General features: G+C 37.4%; 1 protein-coding gene across 2 annotated transcripts in view; it reads left to right on the forward strand.

The window, feature by feature from the left end:
- The window catches only part of RpL6 (ribosomal protein L6), a 28,494-nt gene extending 13,380 nt beyond the window's left edge, over positions 1-15,114 (forward strand). For both annotated transcript variants that reach the window (XM_081768766.1, XM_081768767.1), the window contains exons 5-6: positions 6,647-6,831; positions 14,902-15,114. In XM_081768766.1, the coding sequence (XP_081624892.1) occupies positions 6,647-6,831; positions 14,902-15,063 (347 nt within the window). In that variant the 3' untranslated portion in view covers positions 15,064-15,114. The remainder of the gene's footprint in view (positions 1-6,646; positions 6,832-14,901) is intronic.
- The last annotated feature ends 217 nt before the right edge of the window (positions 15,115-15,331 follow it).

Consider the following 15,331-nt stretch of genomic DNA (forward strand, 5'->3'; position numbering starts at 1 on the left):
ACCTAAATACAAGCTCTAAACAATATTGCATTATACATTACCTAAATAGGATGAGAAACTGCATAACTTACGTGAACTATTCTATAAGACTGTAACTAATAACATCTAACCGCTTGAAAGTGTGTTATATTGGTTTTAGATCAGAATAGCAATAGAAAGTACGAATTTTCCAAATGGGAAGATTGGCGTTTTATATGAACAATAGAAACAAGTTCTGTAAACTAACTAACATAAAGAAAATCGTCAGTCATTGCGTATAGTCAGTGATTTCCACAGCGTCTCAAGGGAAGATACGTGCTAATCGACTGCAGAAAATATAAATGCCTCAACTTCAATACTCATACAGAAATTGCAGTATATTTCTCCGTTATAGATAGTGGCGAGTTGAAGCAAAGAGAAAACTTGTATAACCTGACTAATCCTCTGCAAGTTGAAATACAAGTTTTGTAATGTCTGCAAGTTTAGTAATGTTTACCTTGTACCCATTGCTGAGAAACCAAAGCAACTGATACCGTACTGGAATTAAATGAAAAAGGAAATACGAGAGTATGGTTTCCAGTGTGATGGTGATATTTACATGTGTAGATGGGATGAGAACTCCGTAGTTATTGTGGTATTGAACTACAGGGTGCCCGGAATGGGATTCACGGTTTTAAAAAGTATATAGTTTTAATATGGTCAAATACAGAATTCAAAAAGTTTATTTGGTCTTTCTTACGAGTCATTCTAACTCAGTGTAACTCCACGTATTCTGTAACATCTGAGGTGTTACTGAAGCAATCCCATTCCTAATACGGTTCTTCAGTTCATCAAGGTTACGCACCTTTTCACCAGAATGCACAAGGTCTTTCACATACCCCCACAGGAAGAAGTCCATGGGGGTAACATCAGGAGAGCGTGGAGGCCACCTGATTGGCCTATCCAACGGCCAGGAAATTCAGTATCAAGGTACTCCCTCACTTGTAGGCTCCAATGTGGCGGGGCACCATCCAATGGGAATATCATTTGAGGTTGCGAATGTTGTATCTGGGGAACAGCAAGGTATTGAAGCATGTCTAAGAACGTATTTGCTGTTATGGTTTGCTCATAACTGCATTGTGGGTTAGAGCACACCAAATGTTCAATTTGGAACTGTCTCTAGAATGTTCTATGTACGCATGCGGATTCCCAGATCCCCATATCCTAACATTGTGTCTGTTAACACAGTCAGACAAGTGAAAAGTTGCCTCATCAGAGAAAACAACGTTCAATAAGAAATTATGGTTATAATTGATCCTGTCCAGAATTTCAGTAGCAAATGCTGCTCTCTGTGGCTTATCGTTCGGCTTAATTTCTTGCAACAATTGCACCTTATACCCGCGCGAACGTAATCGTTTGTGTACCACATCGTGCACTGTTGACTTTGGAATTGCCAATTGCCTGCTCGCTGCGGGAATTGATTTCCTCAGGCTATGTGAGAAACACGCTGTTATTGCTTACACATTTTCTTCTGACACGCGATTTACCACCGCTGTATTGCGTGATGGAGGATCCTTGTGGTAAACACGTCGAAAGTTTCATTGAACTTGAACAACACTTTTTGTCTTTGCATTGCGTCTTTTCGACTGCCGACGCCGTTTCTGTTTATCGGCGATAGCGCCGTAACCGGCAGTTGTTCAAGTATGAAAATTTGCTGAACAAGACTTTTTGAGTTGTTCTTTCAATATATATATATATATATATATATATATATATATATATATATATATATATATATATATATATATATATATATATATATATTATATTCTGTATCTCTGACCATATTAAAACTATACTTTTTTAAAAACCGTCAATCCCATTCCAAACACCCTGTACTAGACCCCGTTACCAACGCCGAGAACAAGATAAAAGAGCAAATCTACTGTACTTGTTCACTAAAATTCACAAACGTACTCAAGTCCAGTTGTCATCGCAAGTTTCATGCTACTATTCAGTGTTTCTTTCAAGGGGAAGACTTGGCGATTCTCCCTCTCCTATTCCAGGAAATTGTTAAATTTTTGATTGGTGTAGTAAATAAAGGCCGTGTAGAAGAAAAATGTTTCGAAATACTTCTTTCAAACCAGTACAGAGACGCAGCACATTTAGTTGCATTGTGTTCCTTGTAAGTGAAGAATTTTTAATTCAATGTCTTGAGCGGTATGCATCCAAGAGAGAAGGAAGGATCCCTTTGCTTTAAATAAGGATTGCCTTTGCAAGAATTTTTACGTGATTTAATAATGTATTATAAATGAAATAAGTATTTATTACTTATAATTCGTATATAAATCGCCTGATGTTAAATTTAGTAAATTAGACATTTACAGTAAAATGCAGGTAACTGTACAAGTTCTATATGTGATGAGTTTCAGATGGTTTTGTGACTGATCACATTAATTTGAATTACTGTAAGGAAGCATTAATTAATAAAGTTTCACGTATTAGGTCCAGTTCAACTAAAATTTCTTTGCCTCCTATTTAAAGAAACACCGAGTAAATTAAAATAGTTTAGTTTTAAAATCACGGTAAATATATGCTTAGTTTAAGTGTTTTTGCATCATAAAATTTATTATTTGCTACATACAAATTTATTTAGAAATCAGTTGAATATGTGCATATTCTTAGGCCGAGCCTCCATTGCATCCGAATGCGAACTGCGAATTCATGTGCCTCTACTACATCCGAATTTTTGTGAATGCGAATCAAGTTGTAATATCTCTTTCAAACCTTCAATGTGAAATATTTTTGCTTGAAAATTCATATCTTAAAGTTTTCAGAGCAATAATAATAATAATAATACTGTATTAATTTCCTTTGTGTGCAAAATAGAGTGAATGTCGCAAATGTCGCTCCTGTTATTATTATGCTTCTGTGGTAACCGCTATGTTCACTTTAAAATAAATAAACTAAATAAAATTTGAGATTGCAAAATCAACCAACTTTCTAAGAAAATTTTCTCCATGAGTAAAAATCCCGTCTTTGCTATTTCAAACATATTAGTCAATAATTATATGTATTCGTAAAATCATTATTTGAGGAACAAAGAGGAAATATAAATTGAATAAAAAGTTGCGGTTCGTGTATTAATTAGATCTTCATATTTTAAAGAGAAAACAAATAAAATTATAAATATCTTCCACTCCAAGTTCTTTACTTACATCTGCCCATAATTTGTTCACGACGTGTCGTTTGTGGTAATCTGGATGACCTTGGATCCACAATGGAACTTTATAAAAAACACAATTTATTAAAACATCAACATATATTTCCATTATTATTTTCATTTTTATCTCCGCACCTCGCACCGTCGACTACTTTGACGCAAAAAGAACTTTCTTTTCTCACGTAGCGCTCAATTTCTCTGCAGACGACGCTCCATTCGCATCAATTCGGACGAACAATCCCAGCATGTTGGGATCGTTCGCATTCGCAGGTCGGAACTAGTCGAGGCACTCCAATTCATTTACACGTGTTGGGAAATTCGCATTCGGATGCAATGGAGGTGCGGCCTTAGTTTTTTTATAAGGACAAGCAGAACAGTAAAAATGTAACTATTTTTACTTTTATTATTTTTTTTAAGATAGTATACGCAGAATAAAACTGTTAACTTACTATTTTACTTGCGAGGGGTCTCGAATTCAATTCACGGTGGGAACACTCGATCGAAAAGATGTAACAGCTTTTTCAAACAGGCATCCTGAGTGAGGTTCTCCCTGAGTTTTTCTCATTCACAGGCAAATAGCTGAATGATACCTAACATACAGGTCTGAGGCCGATTCCTTACTTCCCTTTCCCGGATGGTGTTTTTCCCGAGGGATGTTATACGTGACGGGCTTAAGGCCATGTAGGCCGGTAATGCCAGAAATATGTATAAATTAAATTGTTTCGGAGATGTTGAATAAATCTAAAAATAGCAAATATATCGAATGATAAAAAGAAAGTATCTTATTTGGGGAAGGGGGGATGGGAGAATTTCAAACTTTATAGGCCTTTGTAGAAAAGTCTTTGACTAACTCTTATTATTCCCCTCCCGCATCTGAACTCTCCTCCGAGAAAGATTTTTGTGAAAGAATCCCTGCTATTATTAATCCAAATCCTATGGAACAGAGTAATATCAACCCCCTGAAAACGACCAATGTTTTCAATTGGAAACATAGTAATTCACATACATAGAAAAAAAAAATAGCAATTTTGTATAAATATCCTAATTGTATAGCTAAATTACTAATTTGATTTAAAAAATTGAGTTACCATTGACTTGTAGTCAGGGTGCTTGAAAAAACTATATAATTGATGCAATGTGTACATCTCGTGAATGTGTTAGTACAGTACTAATTATAAGGATAGAATTTGTGTATTTGTTTGGCGTGGATGTTACAGGATTTAAAATTCACAAGTTCGATAAATTGCAAAAGTACAATCTGCTTCTCATAAAAGGAAGTATGGAATCCAGGTCCATGGATACTTAAGGTCCATTTTGGTTTGTAGTTTTCTTGTGTATCATACAAGTTTTCCCCTAGCATTTTAAAAATCTTAGCCGAGTGGATTTTGTTGCGTAAAATTGGGTTCTAATATATTTTGAACGTGCATTTGAAATCGTATTCCTATTTAAAATACCATTGAGGCATACATATTCTATTGTACAAATGAAACTGTTGAATTCACTTGTCGCACAGAGGGAATCCGTGATTCGTATCAGCATTTCATGGGACACATTTTGTACCCTTGGCACTTGCTTATATTTCGATTTCGAGAAAGAAATAGACAATTTCGTAGAGTAACAGAGGTCAGTAATTCTGCATAATATAGAGTAGGACCCCTGTTACACTCAGGATTCAAAACCCTAGGCCAGCCGCTCTGACTGAAGATACCTGTAGTTTCCCTTAAGAGATAACAGGCAAATAACCCTACTGAGATAGTACATCAAAGTAGGAGCCAGATATAAAAATAAAAACAAACATGGCTTTATTAAATGGAGATTTTTGGAAGGAACGAAATGTTCAAAACTTTTTTTAATTTCTAATTTGACAGTTTGCTTTCTTACAATATATTTTACGATTAAAAGACCTTTGTAACATTGTGATAATCGTATTTTATGTCACACATTCCACTGGATACGTAAGAACAACAGGTCTATGAAAAGTGTTTGAACCTTTCTTCCCCTTAGGATACACATTTCAATGAAAACGTAATGATAAAAATCCGTAATGTCAACCTTATCCCACCACCACCACTCATGCTGATAAGGCTAAACTTGGACTTAAACAGCTCCAGAAGTGTCACTATTCATTCAGTGACATCTGAAAACTGAGTTGTACTGTCCGTTATTTTTTCTTCTCAACCCTTTCCCTTTGCTCACCTCCCAATTCCGATGGGGTATGAATGTGGAGTTAAATTGTATTGAGAGCGTCGCTGTTCTCAATGACTGTAACCTACTCTTATTTCAGTTCGGCTATATATTGCCTCAGTGCGTTAATTAGATTTTGTAGCTACGGATAGTTAAGATGTTACACACAGTTCACATCTAAATAAAGGCAAACTCAATATACTTGCCTTAGAATTCAATATATTATGAATATCTTCTATGTACAGAATAGCTAGATTACATAAGTCTTTATCTTACGTTGATCCAATTAGTTATATCTTCAATATCTAGAGTAAAAGTACTTATAGTAACATTTCCATAGTGAGTGAAAACAATATTCATCCATTTTCATAACAAGTAAATAACAGCAATCAACATAAAAACTTGAAATAATCAATAGAAGAATCAATATTAATAAGAATATTTTAGCTACTTTTCTTCATTTTTTTTTCTTTCTTTCTGGCTTATGCAGTATTTAAAAGCACTTTCCGACCTAAAGATAAAAATACACAAACGCTATCGTTGTACGACCTCAAAAACTTGTCATTTTCGATTATTTAAATGCGTCGCCCTTTCCCATCCCCCATCTCTATAATGTGATATGTTAGGCCATGATCAACTCAAGTACTAAAATTACTCCAGTGGTCTAGGAGAAATTAGCCGTCAAACGTTTTTACATTTCATTTATATTTATCCAAGTGTAACTTTGAGAAAATAGAGGTATATCTTTAATAGTTTTCCTTTTTTAAGTGAAGCATTTTTGATATGTAATTAACTCACTCATAGAGAAAGTCATTTATTTTTATACTGATGCGCAAGTATCTACTACATAAGCAAAAAAAATGTAGTTTTGTTTTTTGTTCCAGAGGAAATTTGATCGAGTGCGAACAAAATTAGTTATGAATGATTTCCAACTTTTTTTTTAAGTTATCCTTTTCGGGGATATTCTCTTGATAAGTATATATTTTAAAACAATTCTGAAACAACTGGACTGGACAAAGTGGTAGTCACTTTAAGGTTATTTTAATTCAAATGTTGAAGTATTGGGCTGGAGAAAGTTTAGCAACCGTGAATACAGAAGACATGTTTTTTAAATCTGCATCTAACTTTATTATATCCTGATTTCGCCGCTGAATTCCGTAATTACAGGTGGTAACAACTTGTCCCGTGAATAATTTTTTATATCAAAATACCAGAGTAAACTACATATTGGTATTAATGAAATTGGTTTTGTGAATTTCATAAGTTATTTTTCTCTTAAAGGTCCATATTTTATCAACCATTGCCCTCTGAGGAGAATCAATCAAATCTACGTAATAGCAACTAGCACCCAACTAGACATTAGTGGTGTTAATATTCCCGAACACATTAACGACGAGTACTTCAAGAGAAGTCGGCAGAAGAAAGCCAAGAAGGAGGAAGGTGATATATTTGCTACAAAGAAAGAGGTCAGTGTGAAATTTTTCTTATTTGTGTAGTGTATTGTCTGCAACGCATTTTTCGTATTTTAGGAGAAAGTTGAGAAAAAATTCACTGAGTTTTTCAGAATAATTTCCTTTGTTAATGTACTTGTGACATATCAAAAGTTCCCTGCTCTCCGATGCGTGCTTTATCTCAAAATGGCAGACAAAGATGGCGGCCATGAAATTTCAACTTCACGATTTTGGGCTACAATAACTTTCTTCTTTATGACATTTTGGATACGTATCAAGTATATATATGCATACAGGAAAGACGGAAATTAAATTTTCATGATATTTATCTTGTCAAACTTCAATTTTTATAGGTTTAAATTTGTTGTACGTATACAAAAAAAGTCAAATAATATATATATATATATATATATATATATATATATATATATTTGGAGGCAATTATATCGGGATTCAAATTAGAAATGAGAAAAATTGTTTGAATAAAAGCTGAAGATAATTTTGTGAGCTTTAAAATGAGATATTTACTTTGCCTTTACGTAACTTGATGTAGATTCTATATAAGATTTATTATATATTTTATTATGTACCTTATGTATACATTATTAAGAAACTAAGAAAAGTTTTCAACATTTTCAATTTCGTTCTCCGATTCATAAACAATTTTTGTATTTTCACATTTAATCCCGAGACAGATTTAATACATTTGAGGCATACTTAGTTGAACAGTTGTTGTTTGTAGTAATCTTACAAGTACGTCTGATCGAAATAAGAAGTTCAGGTGGTGCAGCTTTTAGATTAGTTGGGATGGGACGTAATTGTCCTCGTTTTAAAGCCCATCCCCAGTCGAGTGGAACAAATCTATTCTCTAGTCACTTGTTGTACTTGGTGGTAGACCCTCAGCGAGTGTTGACAAGCAGCAGCCACGGTTGGAGGTGGCGTTGCCAGCTGGAAATTCGCTGAAATTGATTGCCGAGACACTAGTTCTGAAGAGAGAATATGACGAAGTTTGTTTAGGACGTCACAAGAGTTTCCTCCGTATAAGCTTACAAGAAGCTTTTTCCCAACTTTGATTTCAGGTTGTGCGTTGGGCTCATTCAACGCTTTTACCGATCCCAAAAGTTCAGAGTTTTTCTGAGGTAGTTGAAAGGGACTTTTCTTTCCTTTCTTGCATCACAACCTCAGAATGCCGTCCTTCAGTGTCCAAGTTTATTCTGAATCGCTGAAATGTCAAAACATTTATTTGGTGTGAAGCGGGAGTTTGGCATAGAGGAAAACGAGTGGTCAGCAGGATAACAAATAAATCTACGTCTGTGCCTACAACAGTGACAACTTTCTGGTACTTACGGGAAATCTCATACGCAGCTGACACTATTAAGGGATCGGCATCACCTTCTGCTTGTTTTACTTCTATTCCTGTCTTGATCATATAATATGTCAACCTAACAAGTCTGTTCTTGGTTTTGGAGTTTCTTAGAAATTCATGTTTCACGGTTACTTTCAATTCCGGCAGATAAGCGATGGAAGCCGATGTCTTTTTCAATGACCGACGTTCTCTTTCTAGTGTTTTAGGGCTTGTGGAATCATATCCATCAAAAAGAATAATTGTTGCTAATAAAGTTAAGTGCTTTTGTACATATTCGTCGTATATCTCTCAAAGGTTGCTGTACGTAATAGCAGCTAACGTTATTGAAGGCCTAACTACACGATGCAGTAAAAATCCACCATCAATGACAAACTGCGAGTTAGTAGTCTATACAGGGCACAGTATCTTCAATTACGTCGAACAACTTCGACTTTCGTGTTTTTGTCATTGAGAATTCATCTAAGATTGCTGGCGGAAAAAGTGCTAATTCATACGACAAATACCTTGAAAGATCAGCGTGAGATTTCAAAACGCAGACTACGCAACTGAACAACTGAAGAGGGTTGATCTTGAGCATCTGCAATAATATTTCTTGATGCCGAAGTTGGAGTGACATGATCTTTTCGCAGCAGCTTTAAACCACAAAATTCTTACGACATATCTTATTCATTTCTTCCTTTGCTCGGTCACAGTTTGATGCTTCATTTGGTTCAAGACCAGGGCTACACATATGAGGTCTTCAGGGTCATCTTGTGTTGCAAATAGTGAATGAGCGTCAATCCATTGTTGAAAGGTGTTAATGTCCTGTCTATCACGACTTTGTCGAGACTCACGAAGTTCATCATATTGTTCTGTCGAAGAGGAGTATATGTCACAAATTTTTTTTTTATTTTTTTTAAACTTACATCCTGACAAACTGTTGTTTGTATCCACTGTACTAGGGTACTGTCTGTAATACCTCTGTCCTGTGTTAATCCTCCTGATATCTTCATTAGACGCATAAGATATTGTTGAATCAGTTCACACTCCACTCCAATAAGTCACTTGTGCAAATTGTAAAGAAACCACATCAATTTCTCGTATTTAATTGGATCCAATCTTGTTTCTAATACCTCCATTTGCTGGACATATAATGTGCACACTTGGTATAATTTATTCGACCCCAGATCCCTTGTATGCAGGTGAGGCAGCATGAGCTTTATGGCAAGTAAATGCAATTGCCAGTCTCCAGTCCTCTCAGATCTAATAAACAGTAACATAATTTTCACTTGCTCAATATACTGCAACCACAATCTACTGTACGTCCAATTTCTTCAGCCTTCGTATATGAAGCAGCTATTATTTCTTGGAACGATGTCTGTTCACTGCTGCTAAGCAAACTTTCCTCTGTTCTTGCGGGTTCATTCATTGAAGGGAGGTTTAGTTCTTATGTTGTCGACAGTACTTTCATCTATTTGGCTGAAAGCTTTCCACGTATGTTTCATCAGAGTAATAAACGTTAGAATGTGAGCTCTCACTGCTCGTAAAATTGAAAACACTTAAAAATTCAGTTTTATATAAGCTTGTAAAATTATCTAAACTTTTATCTCCAACTTTTATTTCTACACCTCTGACTTGTATTCCAACATAAATGTCCCCAAACATAAAAAGCGTGATATTTGCTTTAATTCTTTTGTACATATAACAAATTTTAACCTGCCGAAAATGAAATTTGACAAGATAATTATAAAAATTTAATTTTAGCCTTTCCTGTATACATATATACTTGGTACGTATCCAGAATGTCATGAAGATGAGTTATTGTCACCTAAAGTCGTCGAGTTGAAACTTCATAGTCGCCATCTTTGTCCACCATTTTGAAAGAAAGCACGCACCGGAGAGTAGGGGACTTCTGATATGTCAAAGTACATTAACAAAGGAAATTATTCTGAAAAATTAAGCTTTATGGGAATTTGTTCCAACTTCAAGGTATTTTAGGTACAAAATGCCCGATCTCTCTCTCTCTCTCTCTCTCTCTCTCTCTCTCTCTCTCTCTCTCTCTCTCTCTCTCTCTATATATATATATATATATATATATATATATATATATATATATATATATAATATAATACACTGTGATCAAAAGTATCCGGACACCTCCAAAAACATACGTTTTTCATATTAGGTGCATTGTGATGCCACCTACTGCCAGGTACTCATTATCAGCGACCTCAGCAGTCATTAGACATCGTGAGAAAGCAGAATGGGGCGCTCCGCGGAACTCACGGACTTCGAACATGGTCAGGTGATTGAGTGTCACTTGTGTCAGAAGTCTCTACGCGAGATTTCCACACTCCTAAACATTCTTAGGTCCACTGTGCCTGATGTGATAGTGAAGTGGAAACGTGAAGGGACACGTACAGCACAAAAGCATACAGGTCGATCTCGTCCGTTGACTGACAGAGACCGCCGACAGTTGAAGAGGGTCGTAAAGTGTAATAGGCAGACTTCTATCCAGACCATCATACAGGAATTCCAAACTGCATCAGGATCCACTCCAAGTACTATGACAGTTAGGCGTGAGGTGAGAAAACTTGGATTTCATGGTCGAGCAGCTGCTCATAAGCCACACATCACGCAGGTAAATGCCAAACGACGCCTCGCTTGGTATAAGGAGCGTAAACATTGTACGAGGGTCATTCGGAAAGTAAAGAACGTTTTTGTATAAACACTTTAATAACTGATATACAAAGGCGAAATTTGTGTTACATACTATGTGATACTTAAGTTACTTTTCGACACAGTCGCCGTGTAAATTTAAACACTTGTCATACCGTGGTACAAGTTTTTCTATGCCTTTGGCATACACAGTTGCCGCCAAACTGTTGAACCAATCACTAACAGCTTCCTTAAGTTCATCATCACTGCCGTGGTGGTTTCCACCCAAAAAGTCTTTCAACTTTGGGAATTCGTGCAGCCCATCAATAGTGAATCGCCTATCCTCTTGAATTTTCCGCTCAATTCTTCCTTTGAGTTCCTCAGTCACAACAGAAGGCCGGCCCGAGCGTTCCTCATCGTGCACATTCGTCCGTCCGTCATTAAATATAATGCACCACTTACGAACTGATGCTTCATTCATTACATTTCCATACACGTCTGTGATTTGTCTATAAATTTCTATCAGACGCACTTTTCTTGCATTCAAAAATCTTATCACACTACGAACCTCACACTTGGCGGGATCAGTAATTGTATCGCACACTTTACAGTCGCACAGCGAAACAATAACGGATCGAAGCGGATCGCAGCTGGTGCCAGACTGAGGCTAAAGCATGCCCAGGTCAATAACCCAGCGGCAGCGGGGGTGGGGGGAAAAGCGCAGGCGCTAGCGCAAAACGTTCTTTACTTCCCGAATGACCCTCGTACGATTGAACAGTGGAAAAACGTTGTGTGGAGTGACGAATCACGGCACACAATGTGGCGATCCGATGGCAGGGTGTGGGTATGGTGAATGCCCGGTGAACGTCAGCTGTCAGCGTGTGTAGTGCCAACAGTAAAATTCGGAGGTGGTGGTGTTATGGTGTGGTCGTGTTTTTCTTGGAAGGGGCTGGCACCCCTTGTTTTGCGTGGCACTCTCACAGCGCAGGCTTACATTGATGTTTTAAGCACCTTCTTACTTCCCACTGTTGAAGAACAATTCTGGGATTGCGATTGCATTTTTCAACACGATCGAGCACCTGTTCATACTGCATGGCCTGTGGCGGAGTGGTTGCACGACCATAACATCACTGTAATGGACTGGCCTGCTCAGATTCCGACTTGAATCCTATAGAACGCCTTTGGGGGATGTTTTCGAACATCGACTTCTTGCCAGGCCTCACCGACCTACAACTATCTCTCTCCTCAGTTCAGCTCTCCGTGAAGAATGGGCTGCCATTCCCCAAGAAACCTTCCAGCACCTGATTGAAAGTATGCCTGCGAGAGTGGAAGTTGTCATCAAAGCTAAGGGTGGGCCCACACCATATATAATTCCAGCAGTACCGATGGAGAGCGCCACGAACTTGTAAGTCATTTTCAGCCAGATGTCCGGATACTTTTGATCACATAGTGTATATATATATATATATATATATATATATATATATATATATATATATAATATAGGTAAACGTAAATACCAGCAGTATGGTGAAAATTAATATGCATAGAGGATGTAGACTGTATGTGGTCTGTCGTACTTCACAAATCGTATTTCAAAATCCCCATCATTAATATGTACACAGACTGGTGAACCAGTCATCTATTGCAGCACACACAATGTCCAGAGGAAATGTCGCCACTGTAGCAAGTAAAGAGCGCTTCAAACTCCCACCTGTGAGTAGCAGTTCATGTAGGCAACACACTAAAGCACTGCCCAAAGTTTGTAATCCAGGGAATTAGGGCTGGTAGAGGACCAGCTGTCAATGACGATGACGCCAGACTTTGGCAACTACTAGAAAGTTCACTGGGACGTTGTGAACAGGGTAGTAATCAAGTCCTTCACTATAGGCTCTAGTACAATATTTTAGTACACGCGAACACCGGTTTTCAAGCCTTTGTCTTAAAAATTAAAATGTGGGTTCCACCATAGTTCACTTCCCATCACACCACGATTGACGCGGGATGATGGCTTTTCTGGATTTTCGGATCCTTGTCGATGGCTTCCTTAGATACGCTTTTATTATTTTAGGGATTGAAACTCTTTTTGATAGTAAACAGTTTCCCATCGGTGAAAATCTGTCTGTTCCCTGGGGCCGCGGTGGCTCAGTGGTAGAGCGTTCACCTCTGGTGCTTGGGGTCCCGGGTTCGATTCCAGCCCCCGCCAAGTGAACTTTGTGGTGGACAAACACCGCGTGCGTGGGTTTTCTTGGGGTTGTCCCGTTTCCTCCCACTTTCTTCATTCCGCCATTTCATTCATTACTCATCATCACCGTCTCCCTTAGCCTAACCGGCATAACCGTGGGACGTAAAACTCAAAGATTTCATTTCATTTCATTTCTGTCTGTTCCCATTGTTCGCGTACTGCTGAAGCAGGGTTCTTATTTACCTTTAGACACGAAGTCAGAAAGTGTCCCATTAACCATCAGTAAGCTCGAAGACCAAGATCGTCCCTGATATCCCGGATATCTTGACTTAGAAGTGTTCATACCATGAGCCATCACTACCGGTTTCCGTATGGGATCTATCGCTTTGAAAGTCACTGTTTTAATAGCTTCTGGAGTCCTACACTTCGTGGACGACCTCTTGAATGATCGTAAACGGACCCAGTATCAGGGAACCATTGAAGTATGCAGTAAACAAACACGCATCAGATTTTCAGTTTATGAAGGTTGTTGAAAATTTCCCTCGCTAGTTTTCCAACTCTGGTAGCGCTATCACTGTGAACCGGTTTTCGTAATCACTCCATTCTATTCTGCCTGTACGGATTACGTGTTTTTACAGCAGCACTCACAGTGGATAGTGTTACAGTCTTGGAATTTTGTAACAGAATTTATGGCCAGACTGCGTGTATACTTGCTTAGTTATGGTTGTATTGGATAGGAATGATAGTTGTAGGTTACTGGGAAATATTTAGTAGCTAAATTTTCATAGAAATGATACTTCTGTTGTGAAAACTCTAATTAACAATTATCAATTAGTTTCCAGTAAATTTGTGTAGAAATGACTGTTAAATACAGAGACACGAGGTTTAAATCATCAAATAGAATTACAATTAACTTGTCCTAATTTTTCAACTACGTTAACAAGAAAATGTTGAACCATCGGGTGTCTATCGCGAACTGAAACGAAATTTCTAGTTTTACGTGTCTCGCTTATGGCCTTTATGTTAAAGGAGACTGATGATTAATGAAGTAGAGTAAATATGAAATACTTGGCTGATATCCCGAGAAATCCCGCGAATATATTGTCTACCACAAACTTGTGTGACCGAGGATTGAACGAGGGATTCCTCGCACAAGTGGTGGTGTTCTGCTATTGATCCGTGCCCCCATTTGTCTGTTTTGGTTTCGCCCTACAAACTCGTTGTTATCACAGGACTTAAAGCAGTTAAAGAAGCGGATATACAACGTAATCCATTCTATTATAATGCTATGCTCTTGTGGGTATGGCAAGCACTTTATTGTTTAGACGTCTACCGCGTCAAAAAAATGGACCCACATCGAACACCTGTAACTGTCTAATAAAGTGTATGTGTCCGTTAAAAAAATAATAAAAAAATAACTTCATGTTACATTAGTATTTTCATAATTTATTACAGCAGTCACAGGTAGCTTTTCTTTTTGTATCATATTGTTTTGGTTTTTGTTTGCAAAATTAGAAATGAAAAATTGCTTTCAAAACCAGGATATGGTCAACGTGTACCAAGTGGAAAGTTACAATCAGTGGTTGTATTATATCCCCTCCCCCTCTTTCCCACTGGTCAAGTGACTTTGAACGTTATTCTGCATTTAGTTCCCAGTGTGAGTGCATTGAAATTTGAACTCATTACGGCGCTTCATATTCCATTTTAAACTTTCATATCCATGCCCACGTCTCATATGTCTTCATTGCTGAAAAGGGAGCAAAATTTCGATAAACAAGCAAATTATTTCTCTAGTACCAAGCGTTTCATAGCAATTGATAATTGTATGTTATACGTCATAACTTTAATTTGTATGTGCCTTCAATCATCCTGATTTTGACATGCTTTCTGCTTCTAGGCGTACAAACCATCTGACCAGAGAAAGAAGGACCAAGTGGAGGTAGACAAGCAATTGCGTGCAGTAATCCGGAAACACCCACAGAGAGTGTTGTTGTCCCAGTATCTTAGTGCTATGTTCGGGTTGCGGTCAGGACACTATCCGCATAGAATGAGATTCTAAGTAAAGATGTGTATTTAAAAGAAATGTAATAAATGGACCGGATTGGAAGTATATTGTAGCATTTACTTAAAATCCATTTATTTACAATATTGGGTATTCGTTAGTGCAAGAAGATAGAGCGGAAAAACTGTAGGTTAGCTGTCTTCAACTTAAATTCAGTGTTCTTAAGATTTTTCTATGATTTCTTTGTTTCCTCTGAGAATGTTTGATAATGGGTAATGAAACAATCTCTCACGACTTACTACAATAGAAAAGAAGTCGATCTGTA

The sequence above is a fragment of the Thermobia domestica genome, chromosome 8 (assembly GCF_964235325.1).
Source record: "Thermobia domestica chromosome 8, izTheDome1.hap1.1, whole genome shotgun sequence".
NCBI classification, from domain to species: Eukaryota; Metazoa; Arthropoda; class Insecta; order Zygentoma; family Lepismatidae; genus Thermobia; species Thermobia domestica.